General features: G+C 39.6%; 1 protein-coding gene across 1 annotated transcript; it reads left to right on the top strand.

The window, feature by feature from the left end:
• The first annotated feature begins 412 nt into the window (after nt 1–412).
• On the top strand, nt 413–6,633 carry nfil3-4 (nuclear factor, interleukin 3 regulated, member 4). Its single transcript, XM_085265590.1, has 2 exons — nt 413–577; nt 5,563–6,633. The coding sequence occupies exon 2, from the start codon at nt 5,593–5,595 to the stop codon at nt 6,349–6,351; it is 759 nt and encodes a 252-aa protein (XP_085121716.1). The 5' UTR covers nt 413–577; nt 5,563–5,592; the 3' UTR covers nt 6,352–6,633.
• The last annotated feature ends 9,378 nt before the right edge of the window (nt 6,634–16,011 follow it).

The following is a 16,011-nucleotide window of genomic DNA, read 5'->3' as shown; positions in this document are numbered from 1 at the left end:
GACTGAATTTTAACATGTGGTTAAAACATTTCACTGAGCAAAGTATCATAGTACAGCTGCAGTACGAACAAAATGCTGTAAAGACGCTAACAATGCATTTACTCTAGAGATTTAAAAAAAAAATCATATAGCTTTACTAAACTCTAGGGCATTAGATGCATGTTTTCATTTAGTTTTGGCATGCTATCGACCAAATATGCCTAAAATTGAAAGCAGCATCATACAGGGGAGACCCCTGTGTGGGCAAGCCACTACCACCACAATATGATCGACATCAAGGAAAGCAGTCAGACACTTTTCATGCGACAACAGAGGTGGACAGCCAGAGTTAAAGACAGGAAAACAGCGCGTTAAAAAAGGCTGAGAGCAAAGCAAAAAAGAGAGAGGTGAGTGGGTAGGACTGAAAGCAACAAAGTATTATGATCCCCACTCGACTCATATGTGCATTAATTGCTTGACAGTGTCTAACAGAAGAGTTCGGCACTCTAAGTTGTACATTAGGGCAAGAGCGAGACCTCTCTGAAACAGTTCACTGGCAGCTCGACGGCAGCAGATCTTGTGGATACGCTTGCAGAAGGTAAGGCCTGAAGCACATTTTCTCACATATACTGGCACTGACCATGTATGTTAAAAGTAAAAAGACCGAATGAAGGAAATGGTTGAGGTGTTAGTGACTAAGGGACGGACATTTATCAACGCGTGCACAACTGGTCTTGCTGTGATCACAGCAAAACATAACTGTGTATTCTGTGAAATTGTCAGCTCAGCAAACCTTTGAATCGTTTCACTTCACTCGCGACCAAAAGCAGAATTAAGCAGCCAGACTTGTAAAGTGTCATTTTCTTAATTCAAAATGAAATCAGGTATTTATTCTATATTCTATTATCTGGTGACAGTTGTTTGAGGAAGAGGAAGTGTTTGCACTGTGTAACTATGCGCAAGAGGAGCACAGTTGTGTACATGGAGCTTCTCTACAGCAAACGACGTATTTCTGTTAGCTGTATTTTTTTAAATAATCTACCAAGGTTAGGAATAAAAAATACTTTTTGATGTTCTGCAATGACCTCACAGTTATATCAGAATACAAACGCTCTGGAGGTTATTTAGCTATCTCAGAAAAAACGAACGTTTGTTTCATGAAAGGTGAAAAGATATACAAAGTTAGAATAGAGCACAGAACAACAGTAAGATATGATGTTGGATGATCTATAGCTCATGTGAATTGTTGTATGTCATCCCTGCAGTTGTGTTTACGTGAGTAATTCAGTTTGTATCTGTATGTTTCTCTATTTGCTAGTGGAATTATTCAAAAAGTCCGGGATGGATTTGCATGAAAATGACCAAACGTGGGGCTCGGCCCAACTCAGAGATCGTTGACTTTTGAAGCCGAGCTAGCCCCGCATGCAGATCCCCATTTTTGGAGGGATTCTTTACCATTGCGAGGGAAGGCGAAACTGGATACTTCGTGCAATTTTAGCAAATCCGTATCAAACTGAAGTCTTAAAAAATGGGACAACTAATCGTGATGTTCTCAAAAACAATGTCACGAATGAATCGCTTCTGATCCAATCAATTCGACCATGATGTGGAGGAAAATGTCTTGGCCCGCTCTTAGATGCTGCGCTGTGCTGTAGATATGAGAAAGTGGGAGTTTTTAAACATTTATTAATTCATAAGTTACCAATCCATCATCGTGCATACTTCTCAGACTAAGAAGTGGTCTCACCCAAAGCTGAACATTTTTAATAAAATTCTACTTACTGCAATGACGATACCCGCGTCTTGGTCACTTAGTAATATTTTACACGTGATATAGTTGGGACATTTTGCCCGTATGAAGCCTGAGTTTGATCGGAGCTGCAAACATCACAAGTTTGCAGAAAGTGAAAGTGTGTTTTATGAAAGCATAAAATGATTTTACTAGTAAGTGAAGGTTCACTGTCCACTCAGAAGTAAATAAAGGTCAAGCACTTTGGTAGCAGCGGTTGCTAGTAACGCTCGCTATGAGCGACCGGAAGACTTCAAGTATAAATCCAAAAGGTTTCAAAAAGTAGTGCGATCACAAGTCTAGCACATTTATGCAAATGTTATAGCCAGTCAGCTAAATGTTTATTTTGTGATACGAATCATAATTTGTGACACTTGAATAATAAAATGTTTATGTCGGTATGGCTGACTAAACAATGAGGAAAAAATATTTTTCACGTAAAGTCAGGAAAATTACAAAAAAGGCAGAACGCCTGACGTTTCGGAACATATTTACTGCATGCAAAGCATTGTGAGGATGGTAGTTTGTATTTTATCTGCTCATCAAGAAATGCATTGCATTACAAGACGGTTAAAAGCAAGAACGGAGGCGAGTTCTTTATCCACCCAACAGGGAATTCTCTCATACTAATGGCAGTTTCAAGGTGATGTGAATAGAGTACATTGAGGTGGAAAGCCACAGAATATGGACTGACCAACTTTTCCTATGAGCACTTATTTTAACAAAGCTTGGCAGGGTACAGAGCAACACAGCAACAGATGTTAGAGTGTGAGAAAACGGATAGACACCAAAAGAAGAAGTCTGAGAGTTCCTTACTAAAAAGCAGGCGGGCTATAATTAGTCGATAAGAAACAGGTGCAAATGTGCAGCAGAGTAGAGAGCGGGGTTGGCCTCAAGAGAGATTTCACTCAGGAACCCTCTCTTTTTTTATTTTCTCTTTGTCTGTGTCTTCCTTTGTGATTATTGTTTTCGCTCTTCCTGCTGTTGCTTTTCTTTTTTTTTTTAATGTACAACAAGTAGTTTTTGTGTCAGACACCAGTTTGCAGGTGTGCACGTTCTCACACAGAAACACACGGGGTTTCTCTGGGCAAAGGTTTGAATATTTTTAACCAATGTGTACTCTCACCACTACACACACGGTACATGGCCTCTTTGAAACTACAGTTTTGTTGCCTCTGGCAAAGTCTGACTGTACGGTCACTCGACATGCTAAGAAAGTACTTTCATTTTGTACAACTGAAATTAAAAAAAGGCCATTCTACAGCCTTGCAGGGCATTGCACGGTAAGTAATAAGCTGTGAAGTTATTGTTTGCATTTAAGAGCATGCTATATGTGTGACATCCTGAGTGACAGCTTTTTTTGCAGCTCTTCTATGAGGTGTCACAATTGACTACTATCATAAAGTACTGTGCAGTGTATGATTTAAAAAAAACACTTATCAGGTATTATATTGTGAGCAAGAATAAGGTGTGAATGAAACATCAATGAGTTAAAAGAGATAAGTGTAAGCCTAGCCTGTATGAGTCTATGTGTGTTTCTGATTGCACGTACAGGAGGCTGGCTGTGGTTTTTAACACATTGTTCACCCATCTTGCACAGCTTCCCATAAAAACCACCCACAAACCCACGTGAATAAAAGATAATTCATTAGCAGCAGTCAGTATTCCTCCTATTCTATTCATTTAAAGAAGGATTCGAGGTAGATGTACAGCAAAATGGACAAACTCTTACTGGCTGCACGTTTGTTCACGCAACAAAGTGACGCACAAAGATGAAAGTGCTGGAGAGGGGAAGCAGTGACTAGAAGGACAAGGCGATCAAAGAGGAAGATGAGGGGGAGACAAAGTGAGAAACATGAAGCATTGTTTGACTTCACGTTAACTAAAGATACCTATGCGTAATTTGCATACGCCGAGCTTAGGTCACCTCAGCTGAACTAAAAGCCGCTTGGTGCGACAGCATCTTCTCGGTCGCGTAAAACCTCGCGTGAAAAGTTTCCATTAAGAAGCGTTTTATTTGGTTTCACAGATATAAAAGTAAAAAGAGAAAGGCTCGACGAGTATTTTTATTTGGTTTTGACAACACAGATCTGTAAAATCACAAATGCAAACTCCTCTAATTTGGCTCCTCATCAGCCATGATGCAGACAAAGCACACTGATGACTCAGTATGGAATATGGAGCTAACACACAAAGCCACAATCTTGCCATTCTATGTATTGTTTCCAGCCTTATTATTTTCATACGTTTCATATTGAGACAGGTAGGTGGTGAGGCTAGTTCAGGAAAGGGGGTTGTGGGTCTCGAGGTGCTAGACAGAGTGTAATAAAGTACTGAACTGTAATAGCCTCTAAATATTTTTGGAGAGGAAAAAAAACATAATGGTATGAAAATGGTCTGCCATAGATGGACAGCCTCTACAGGCACGTGCAGCATTTTATACAATTATATCCGATTTTTTAAAAAGCCCTTTATATCTGAACATTAGCCATTTATATGCTTAAAGCGAGACAAACAAACACAAAGTTGCAAATACACAAAGTATATGTGCCTCTATTACTCAACACATTATAAGATTAGGGACTAGCACTGCAACAGCATGCCGTTGTCATCAGCGGCTAATCTGTTTTCTCAGTGGTGCGATTAAACAGCTTGCCCTAACAATGTGACAAAAATATGGAGAAGTGTCTGCTGTTTTCTTTAACCAGACCCTGAAACTGCATCCGTAAGTGTAAGAATCCAAATGTAAGACATATTCAGATTATAAATGTGTTTAATGACAAGAATCACTCAGAGCGTTCAAACCTTCACCGAGGCAGCTCGCTCTGTGCGCGCGACTTCCTTTTAAGGGACTAGGATTGCATTTGGTGTATGTTCACCTTGTTTTCCTCGTTCCTTTAAAGTGCATTTAAAATATGTAATGGATAACGGGTACTGATTTGTAAATAACTAACTATATTCTGCAGCATATCTCTGATTAGCTCATTCTCTCTCTTGACGATACTTTCTTTAAATATTTAACATATTTGAGGATCATCTTGAAAGAAAGGCAGATATGAAATTAAAAGTGAGATCAGAGGTCAAATGTGACGTGATATTTGGATGCAAACGATACTCAGAATCCTCAAATACCACAATCATCTCCTAAATGTTGTCAGGACAAACAGGCAGCAGAATTTTAAACATAAGACATTTTACTGAAGTTTGACCTTGAAGAAGAGGTCAGAAGTCCAAAGTAATATTTTGAATCCCCCTATATCATTTCTCATATTCCCTTATGCTGTCAATATAAACAACGGTAATTAGAAACAGTTTTAAACAGCTCTACGCAGCACTATTATCACGTCGACTTATCTATTGACCTTGAAGGAGAGGTCAGAGGTCAAATGTGACATATTTTAAATCTTCACACGGTACTTTCTATATGTTGACAGCGCACAGTACAGCTGTAAGGATACAGGAAATCGTCATGTTATTTGAAAAGAACCTCAAAGCATAAATATTTTGTGGTTCCTGTTTGTTTAATGTAAAGCTATATCTATAATTACCTCCACCAAGGACGTTTTTGGTAGCGTTTGCACGTGCGTCATTCTGTAAACGTGATATTTCAAAACGTCTTTATTGAATTCTGACCAACCTTTGCAGGAGTGTAGAGCGGTGTCACATTGACAGTTTGTTAAAATTTGTCTCATTATTCATTAAAAAACTGCAGAGTAGTTTCCTGATAAAGAACTCATTGCTTACTCAGCTGCTCGCTTCAGCTCCACTAACTGCTCTCCTCTATTCGATTTCAGGTCTCTGTTGTGACTCGCTCTTCATTTAGCATGGAGTCCCTACCGCTAGCTTTTCACGGGGGCCAAGAAAACCATGTTTTACACATGGAAAACGATCTGGTACGTAAAGGACCCCGTCGCAAGAGGGAGTTCATACCTGAAGAAAAGAAGGATGAGCTCTACTGGGAGAAACGTCGCAAGAACAACGAAGCTGCCAAGCGGTCACGGGAGAAGAGAAGGATGAATGACTATGTGCTGGAGACTCATCTCATGGCTCTGAAAGAAGAAAACGCCAGGCTCAGTGCTGAGTTAATGGCCATCAAGCTTCACTTTGGCTTGGTTCACCCTGCAGCGTACACAGGCCAACAAAGTAATCCACTGCAATGCCATTTCAACAGCAGCAGCCAGCCTGTAAGCACCACCAGCACCCACCAACAATCCCTGCAGAGAAACTACTACTGGGGTGGTAGAGACTCTTCTGTCCTGCCCAGTCACCAGCCTTCTAACTCCTTTCTGATCCCTGCATACGCCCTTCATACGATGAGAGGCTATTCGTATTTCAACAGACCAGCTACTAGCGGCTCTGGCATCCTCAAGCCCCTTGTGCTTCCTCGAAATCTCCTGCCAACCCATTCCCCTCATCCCATAGGTCCTCTACTGAAGCCCATGGCAACAAGAACCCCCTCAGATGAAGAGGAGGAGCAGCAGGTTCCAGGGCTGCTGTCCATGTCTTGCCCACCTCCGCCTCATAAAATCATCGCCAGAGCAGGCAGAGCCCATTCTCCACAAAGACAATACATGTCTGACTGACTGTGAAACACAGAAGGACGAATCTAGCGTACAGCTTCATCGACCAAGAAACAAATGTGTTATTTCTTTTTCAGTACTGTCATACATGCCTGCTGACGATGTAACGTTATTGCTGGGAACTAACGGCTCAAGGTGCGCAGCCCTTTCAAAATGAGAACTTTTCAAGTGTGTGCAGCATGCAAACCTCCCCCCCTCTCCACTTTTTGTTCCTACAGAATCAGCTGTCAGCTCTAAGTTGCTGACCATTCCCATTGCAGCCACATAAAGAACATTCTAAAGTAGGAGTACAATTTTTTCCATACAGTCCATTCATGCTGTTTAACTTCACAGAACACGATGCTGTGGTGTTTGTGCAGTTCGCTGTTTGGTACTTTCCTGAGAAAGTATACAAAGAATAAAACGCACACATGTGGGTCAGTGACGATAACAACACACGCTCACCTTTGCCCACCACTCTCAGTTCAGAAATCTGTTAATGTTATGCAAAACTGTGACTGAGCTACAGATGTGTGTCCGGTGTCTCAATGTTTCACTGGTGTTAATGCAGAATTTACAATTAAACTTCTCTGTCATCATATCACACACTGCCTTTACAAACTGTAGGCCACAGTCTGCCTCCAAACGGAAAGAGTGAAGTATAAGATGATCTGTTTTGCCGTGTGAGCAGATGTAGTCATGTTCTTCCATACTGTGCCCACAATTTGTTTTTGTTCCATTAACCTTCAGAACCCTGACATTGTTTTTAATATTTTTACACGTAAAATTGATTAAAACAGATGAATAACAGCATTTTGAACAAAGTCTTTGCTTTATTCTTTGACACAGTGCTCACAAAGATAAAAAACACTTCTCTGACTTGAACCATGAAGATTGCCCACCCCTGGGCCTCTGTGTCCATGCTTAAGGTTTTTTGGGGCTTTGCTAATAAAGTGTGACAGTCTAACCTCATAGAGATAAAAACAGAACTATTGCATAGGATTTACAAAAACAGTAGCTGTGACCCCTTTCTTGGATTTGGCTTGTGTTTCAGTGTGTTTTTGAGTCAGCAGCCAGCCACCCCGGCTGTAGCAGGTTGCTGGCTCATTGCCTGACAGTGCTGCTGGCCAGGCAGGCAGCCAGTCCCAGTGGCTCAAAGACAAACTCAAAGAAACATTCAGTGTCAACAGAGAGACAGCAGCTGACTGCAGATGAACTCTTTTTATAATATCACACTACTTTAAAATAACTTAACCAGCTATTTAACATCAATTACGAAGCAACATCAGATAAGCAAAAGTAAATTGGAACTTGGACTATGTTCGGAAACAATTTGCATTCAATAAAGAGTGAGCAATAGAAATCCCACCTGTTTGCTTGCTTCTTATTTGTCATAATTGTCTCTCACGGGTAACGCCTAACTTTGTTATCAGCAGACATCCAACTGAAATAACAGGCAGCTGTTATTCCCCTTAAGCTATTAGCTGGGTTATATTTCTCATCAAGAGTACAGCCAACAGGAGTCTGACGGACAGCTAGCAAGCTATAAGCTATTTTTTTTAGCCTTTTTCAAATAGGAACAGTGGACAGAAAGAGGGGGGAGGCATGCCGCAAATTATTTTTACGCGCTCTCGGCATTGTGGTCGCCGACTCATCCCAGTGAGCTTAAGCAGCGCAGGAAGCTACTGATCTGGTGGCTAAACAAAACTTCCATGTAGTTAAAACAGAGAAAATGTGGTAATTTCAGAGTGAGATGCACTTACAGGTTTTTAAAGCTGCCGAAGTACTCGTGGTGCTCTTTAAGCATTTGTGGACATTAGATTAAACAAATAAAATAAAAAATAAAGCACCGGAGGGATTTTTTTCCTAAATAACTTTGTTTTACCTCTGGGCTACACACAGCCAGGGTTATGTTTTAGCTGACCACCAGTGGTTCTGATCTATGAGATTTATGCGTCTCTGTTATTAAGACTAGTTTATGATATATTGTTTTCTTTTTTGTAGTGGTGAAATTGAAGTGATCAGAAAAAACACTAAATAAAACTTGGCTTTCTAAAAATAGTTTTGTATGAACACAAAACTATTACAGCAAAGCTGCACTGCTATAGTGGTCAAGGGACCAGAACAGCAAGTTCAATTTCAAGGGCTGGAGGGAGGTGGGGGTGGCCTAAGTTTATATTTGGTGAAACCCTGATTGAGATATACTGGTGACTTCAGTTACATCAAATGAAAGCAAGCAAGTTACAGTAAAGCAACATATAGCATCATACGTGTCACCACAACTGCAGACAAAGTCCGAGCTGTGACCTCAATCACAGCCTCGCTGGGTCAGCCCAGCCAGAGCAAGTGCTCTAAACAGAGATCTGGTTGCTGTATGACAGTTTGATCTTTTGAAAAGAATAATGAGCAATGAATGAATCATAATTATTTCTCCTCTCTGTACTGGTTACATATCAATATAGTAATCAGTATATTATCACTAGACTGGGCCAACGCAATAACTCAAAGGCCCAGAATTTTCCATTTGCACACTGACATCACAGTCAGGCATACTGAAATACTACTACATATAAAAACAGTGCAGAATTATATTTGGGTTATGTTGTTTGTTTTTATTCAGTGGCAGACAGGCTCCCGGGAGACTTCATGCCTCTCAAACATAAAGAGCAGACACTGTTTATTTTCTATTTAGTAACTTCTATAATTATCATGTACAGAACCACTGCATATAAAATTAGCAGAGACATACTGAAATGCTGTAGGCTATATTTTATAAGCATATTTGCTGCCTATTAGTTTCCATTTGTCTGTAGATTTTTCTCACATCGAGTTTTAGTTTATGCTCTTTGGTTTAGCTTCTGTTTGACATTTTGTGTCTTGTTTAGTATTTTCGTTGGACTGGAGTTTTATTACTGTTCGACTCCTTGTGTTTAGTACCCTCTTGTATGTTATGTGATTCCCCTTTTAGTGACTTCCTGTTTTCTTCTGTTAGTTATTAGCCTCTTGTGCCTCACCGTTGGTTTGTCTTTCCTTGTTATTGTCTTAATTTGTTTCAGCTGTGCGTTGTTACCCTGCTGCTTGTACTCTTCTTGATTACTTTGTGTTTATGCGTAGCCTCAGTTTCCCTTTTTCCTTCTTCCGGGTGTCTGTCAATGTGCCATTGTGTGTTCCTGCTTAGTTACCCCATTTTGGATTTTTATATTCTCTGCATTCGACCTTATTTATCTTTATTTGTTCTTTAGCGTAAATTTTGAGTCTCACATTTAGGTGCTGATCCAGCAGTTAGTGATACCATATTCATAGCCTGAAATACATTTTCCAATAGCTTTAGAGAAAACGGCTTTTGGTCTTCATATTTGTGCATGTTACATTTTTATTATTTTTTAAAGGTAACATATTAGACTGTAGCCTAAAAGTAAAACAGTGCTGGATGAGCAACCATCATTTCAACTTCATATCTAACTAAAAATAGAAAACTAAGTGAAGAGAAAACTGGGTGAGCATTTTGCAGCTATTTAGTTTAAGTGGCAGCAGGTCAACAACATGATTGGGTATAAAGATCGGCAAAAGTTTAGCAATCTGGAAAAAACACAGAACTATTTTAGAGGGATGTTTCTCTATGTACAAATTCAAAGTGAAATTTTACAGCTAAGATAATGAAAATCTGATTATCTATAGTACATAACATCTTCAAACGATTCTGAGAATCTAGAGAAATCTCTGTGCAGGAGGCACACGGCTGAAAGTCTGCACTGGATCACTGTCATATTTGGGCCCTCGTGCAGCACTACATAAAAACAAGGATGATTCTGTCATTCTGAATGAGTGCACGGGCTCGTGAACACTTCCAGAAACGCTGCTGTCTCCTCTGGACCAGAACTAAGGCTGGGCTTCAGTGGAAAGCTGTTCTGTGGTCAGATGATTGACGTTCCCGAGCCCGTGTGGTACAGAATCAATTAGTCGCGCGTCATGTTATACACACGTATCTTTTCCTTTATTGGTTTTTGACCTTGTCTATTGTGTTCAGAAGTTTTTCTAGAATCTTTGAGTCGTTTAAGCATCACAAATGATAAATTCACCAATTTTATGTTGACAAGGCCTTGTCATACATTGCTGAACTCATGCCCACACAGTGTTTTTGCAGCACGGGGAAATCCTTTTAGTTCTCAGAAACTCCATCCCTCTGACACTGACAGTTAACTTCAGTTAGTAGTGAGATATTCCAGAGGATGTTTTTTGAAGTATTACACAACTTTCCCTCCCTTTTGGCGTCACAGTTCTAAATTTCTGGAAATGAACACATATTTTTCAAAACACATTGGAAATGTTTCAGCTGTGTTGTTTTTGTAGTATGACTACAATATGAATGATATGCATCTAAGTGTGTTCTTTTATTTGCATCTCAGTGTGTATTTTTCCACGTTGCCTTTATTGATTTATTTCTGTATTATTCATATTAGAACCACAGTTTTTGACATGCAGCCATCGGTGGTTGCTGGTAATTCTTTGTGTGACCTGCTGGCGTGAAAGAGCGTGCTAATCTACAACTACTTTAACCACTTTATGTTGTGATATAACTGAAAACAATTTGAACTGTTTGAACTTGATCGTAGACTTTTTATTCCAGTCACAGTAGCAAACTAAATCATCATAACACTGACAAACACAGGTATCAATAAATGTCATCTCACTACTAGTTAAAATCTAAACCAGTACAAAAATGACAATTCCCAAGACAAATCACCACTCTGAGATGACACATTGCAAACACTAACTAGTACTGATTTGCACACTTTTCTCGTTCAACTCTCAGTCATATGCTAGCTCAGTAATCAACAGTAATCTATTAAACTTTTGAGAAACTCTTTATCAGAACATGTGTGAAGGTTTGGGGATTTTGAAGCAAGAAACTAGGCTCAGTTTAGCTGCCCTGCATTTGTTCTCTACTTAAACTAGAACCTGCGCTTGCAAATTGTTACTTGCCTCTTTTTCACCCTCACCCTCACCAACGAGCAGCTGTGGCAGGAGACACTGTACATCGGCAGTCTTTGTTCAAACTAATGATTCAGATGTAAGATCTTGCCTTAAACTTGTGTGAAATGCAACCTTTGAAACTTTTTGTGGGGCACAGGATTTGGATAATGAATGCAAATACATATTTATTATGCACAAATTGACAGGTGCATAGTGCAGGTGTGCTTTTTGAAAAGCTTATCAGAAGCGCTGCAAGCAAATGAAAAGCGGCGCACATGTCGCAGCAGGTGAATTGTTTTTTTTAACAACTGCTAACCACTGCATTCCCATTTAGACCACCACACCTCAACAACATGGTAACAAAAAAACGTGTGATTACGAACCCCCCACACACACACATGCACACACCCACTGTGTTACATCATTTCAGCCACTTTATGCTTGTTCCCATGGTACGGATGGAAATAACCTTGCTGAAGCAGAAGCTGGGTATCTCTGTGTTAAAGTGCATTCTGACATCATTTCCTCTGGCAACCAAATGAAGAAGGTAGTTCAGGGCAGGGTTTTAACACGCTCTGTATTTTGCCACTTTTGTCTACTCCAAATAAATTAATAAATGGTATAAATGCAAGGCAGACCCAACTGAGTAATGATGTCATTTCACACTAATTCTGGCATCTAAAGCAGGTGATGACACATCTGACATGTTCATTATGTCTCTTCAGAGACCGCCGAAATCTGCATAGGTAGCCACAGTCAGTGCTCAGCAAAGGCGGAAGGAGTTTCAGGTATATTACTTTGAAGTTACAAATGAAAAAAAAACTGTCATAATAATTTGTTTTCAAAGAAAATGTAAAAATTTAAAATTCAATTTCAACAAGGTTTTGTTAAAATCCTATCTTGACTGTAAATAGCAGAATAATATTTAACACGGAAGCCTGTTTTTATCTATTCGCATAAACGCTATTGATTCGATTGCAGCAGGTGTCTTAAAAAGCTAATTATCAATAAGTCCTTTCTCTTTTACATACAGTACCTACATAATCAGCTACTCAATATCTAAAAAAAGAAAAACAAATGTTATTAAATACCAAAATTCTTGTTCATGGTCACTTTTTTCAGATATCTTCCCCTGCGTCAGGCTAAGAGGTGTATATAGGTGAGACATCACTAGAAAGACCTGAGAGAAAGAGGGGACAGTCATAACAAATGCACAGGCTTCCACACGTGTGACACAGATGAGCGGTAAAGGTATTCTCATTCCTAGTATAAAAACGGATGAGATGTGATGATCAAAATTTAACAAGAACGTAACGATCAGAGGTGACTCATTGTAGAGTCATTGTAGGTGCAAAAACCATTCACTTTCACATGTGCCTTCAGAGGTATGAAAAAAAAAACCTTATAAGGCGAGATGAGTCACTCTAGTCTGTATTCTTGATAAGTAGCCAAGTGTTAGACTGGTAAACACAGAAAAATTCTTAAAGTGTGAATGACACCCCCTCCCCCCCTCCAGGGGATGGATATGTCTGATATGCATTGGGGGTAAATTGCTTATACAGCTAGTTCTGAGGAACGCTTCTCTTCTCTGCACGTTTTCAAACATTTTGTGGTGGTTTGAGTGGTTTCAACAGTTGGGGGCACAAACATGGTGCGATTATGATAAATACCTGTGGGTGATTTTGGACTCACGTTTATGGGAAAAGCTTTTGAAAGATAATGCTCACCTTGATGTCATCTGGGCTAAGGGGCAGTAAACGTGTGGCGTGTTTTTGTCAACACATTTGCAAATGTGGGATCTTATGACCTGTTTGCTCACCTTTATACAAAATAAAATCTATAGTTTTGTTGTTGTTGTTGTTTTGCAGATGAACTCCAGATATATTTTGAGACCCTATTTTTTTTAAAAAGGAGGAAAATTTGATAGAAAATAATACAGGCCTATGAGTAAAAGCAAAATGCGTCTTACATCACTGAAAGTTTCAGTATATGTGTACTGCAGGCTTCAGCTTTCCACGTGACATCAGTGTAATTTAAATACTGAAACCCTCATGGCTTCCAGACTAGCAATGATACCACAGATCTTGAACATAAACGTGTTAAAATCAAATTTATAAATATACTTGTTGTTCCTACAGTATTTAAAAGTAGAACGGGAGGCAGAGCCTTCAGTTTTCAGGCCCCTCTTCTGTGGAACCAGCTTCCAGTATGGATTCAGGAGACAGACACTATCTCTACTTTCAAGATTAGGCTTAAAATTTTCCTTTTGCTAAAGCATATAGTTAGGGCTGGATCAGGTGACCCTTAGTTATGCTGCAGTAGGTCTAAGTTGCCGGGGAATTCCCATGATGCACTGAGTGTTTCTTTTTCACTCACCATGTGTTTATACACCTCTCTGCATTTATTCTTTATTTAATATTAATCTCTGGCTCCCCTATCTTCCTCCCTTCCCTCCCAACTGGTCTCAGCAGATGGCCTCCCCTCCCTGAGCCTGGTTATGCCCAGAGTTTTTTCCTGTTAAAAAGTGCTTATATATATAGGGGTTTGTCTGTTTGCTGGGGCTTTCTCTGTCTTACTGTAGGGTCTTCGCCTTACAATATAAAGCAACTTGAGACAGCTGTTCTTCTGATTTGGTACTATAGAAATAAATAAAGTAACATTGAAATTTAATGTTAAAATATTCCTGGATGAGGAAGCAATTTAACTAAATAACTCAAACAAACTTTTAATGCACGGGGATTTTAATGGGGCAGTGGTTCACACTGTTGCCTCACACGGTCCTGTGTGGAGTTTCAGTGTTCTCACCCGTGCCTACGTGGGTACTCTCCAAACATTGCGGCTTCCTCCCACAGTCCAAAAACATGCACAGGCTAGGCTAACCTGCGATTCTAAATTGGCTGCAGATGTGAATATGAGACTGTCTCTTTCTCAACCCTCCAACAGATTAGCTTTCTATTCAGGGTGTACCATGCCTCTCAGCCCCTGATCCCTCCACTCCATGACCCTGAACTGGATAAGGAGAAGAAAATGGATGGGACTCTTAATGAGTATGAAGCTGTATACTGACTGTTAAAATGCTGAGAACTTTAAGTGTCATTTATATGACCAGTTATCAGTCAGATAACTGGTCATATCAGTACAAAATGAATTCATTTACCCAGTGAACACTAACAGGGCTTGATTTTGTTTTATATTAAACTCACTGCCATGGATTAAGTCATCATACCCACACGATTAAGGAGTAACAATCTTGAAAGCCCACAACAGACACATCTGAAAGTGTGAATGCAGAGTTGACTTTATCTGCTCACAAAAATGAATTTATTTTTTGTAACTTTTGACGAATGCATAGAAAATGAACAGTAATAACCCTCCCCAGACACTATATCATGCTTACTCATTCATCAAGTCCGGACAAGGATGCTTTCTGCTGAGCTCTATATCTTTACTTGTGGTGCTGATAGCACATCAATCCTTCTGATGCAACTTTCTTTTGAAATTAAAATATGAGCACTTCCTGGGGAAAGAGGAGCAAATAAAAGCACAAAATCTTCTAAACAAAATTTCCATGGGGGTTTGGGTCACAGGTCTATCGATACACTCCTGAGACCACCACCATACAGACTGATTCGCTGGCCAGCTGCTATTAAAATGGAACAGGGGACAAGACATGATTGTAGCAGATAATATCACATGCTTTATAAACAGTGGACTTCATTATTTATAAAACAGTAAAGTACAAAACAGTATAGCACAATTTCCATACACAGTGGTTTCCATATTTACAGGAGGGATCGGGGGGAGGAAAAGAAAATTAAAACTGAAACCAAAGTGTTTACATATTGAAAAATACAAACAGGAAGGCTAACTGATTTGAGATCGGTCCACGGATGTATTCAAAGTTCAGTATTAATAACTTTGTTTGTAAAATTAGTTGTTGAAACACGGGACTCAGTTTTGTGTGTTTGAAGAGGCAGGGTATACTGTTGAGCAACAATAAATTCATTTTTAATTCCAGCGCTGATTTAGGTCGACCATTGCTGAATTCCACATTTGCCTTTTGAGAAATTGAAAAAAATTACTTAATATTAAGTAAAACCCTGCTTGCACTATAGAAATATCGAATTTCCCAGAGGAACCCACCCGAGGGATTAATAAAGTTCTATCTAATCTAATAGTGAAAAGTACAATACTCGTCTTAGTCAACAGAGGGCAGCAGAACAACACTGTTAGAAATCAGCAGTCAAAGCCAAACAGAAATAAATGGTTTGTGATAATGACATTGGGTCCCAGCCCTAAACCCACAGATCATGAGATAGAGCTTGAGGGCAGAACGGCATGCGGGTGACCTCTGTTATCAGCATCTAGGCATCAATGTTAGTCACAGTTATCATGCAGCTTTTTGTTGTTGATTGTATCATGACGCTTTCCTCAAATGACTTTGGCTGGTGTCATTTAGAGTTTTGCAAAGATTGTTTTTAAAAAACATTCACACTGAATGCCTCAAACGCAATTAGAGTTTCTTCAGCCACAGGTCAGACAAGCCTTCGTGTTATTTGTACAGCTACAAATAGGTAAACGAAGTGAAACTTGATGCAAATGCCCTTCATGATTTGCTGAGTGAGTGAGCTCAGGGAGTGGGTTGTGTTTCAGTCGAAACGAAATAAAAATAAAAACGCTTCTAACTGAACTGTTATGAGTCATTCCGAA

This window comes from Mchenga conophoros, linkage group LG23, assembly GCF_057382185.1.
Source record: "Mchenga conophoros isolate Kocher_MC1m ecotype Shallow Benthic linkage group LG23, M_conophoros_male_GT1.1, whole genome shotgun sequence".
Lineage (NCBI taxonomy): Eukaryota > Metazoa > Chordata > Actinopteri > Cichliformes > Cichlidae > Mchenga > Mchenga conophoros.
The sequence above is the reverse complement of the archived record's forward strand: the minus strand, read 5'-3'. Positions and strand labels throughout refer to the sequence as shown.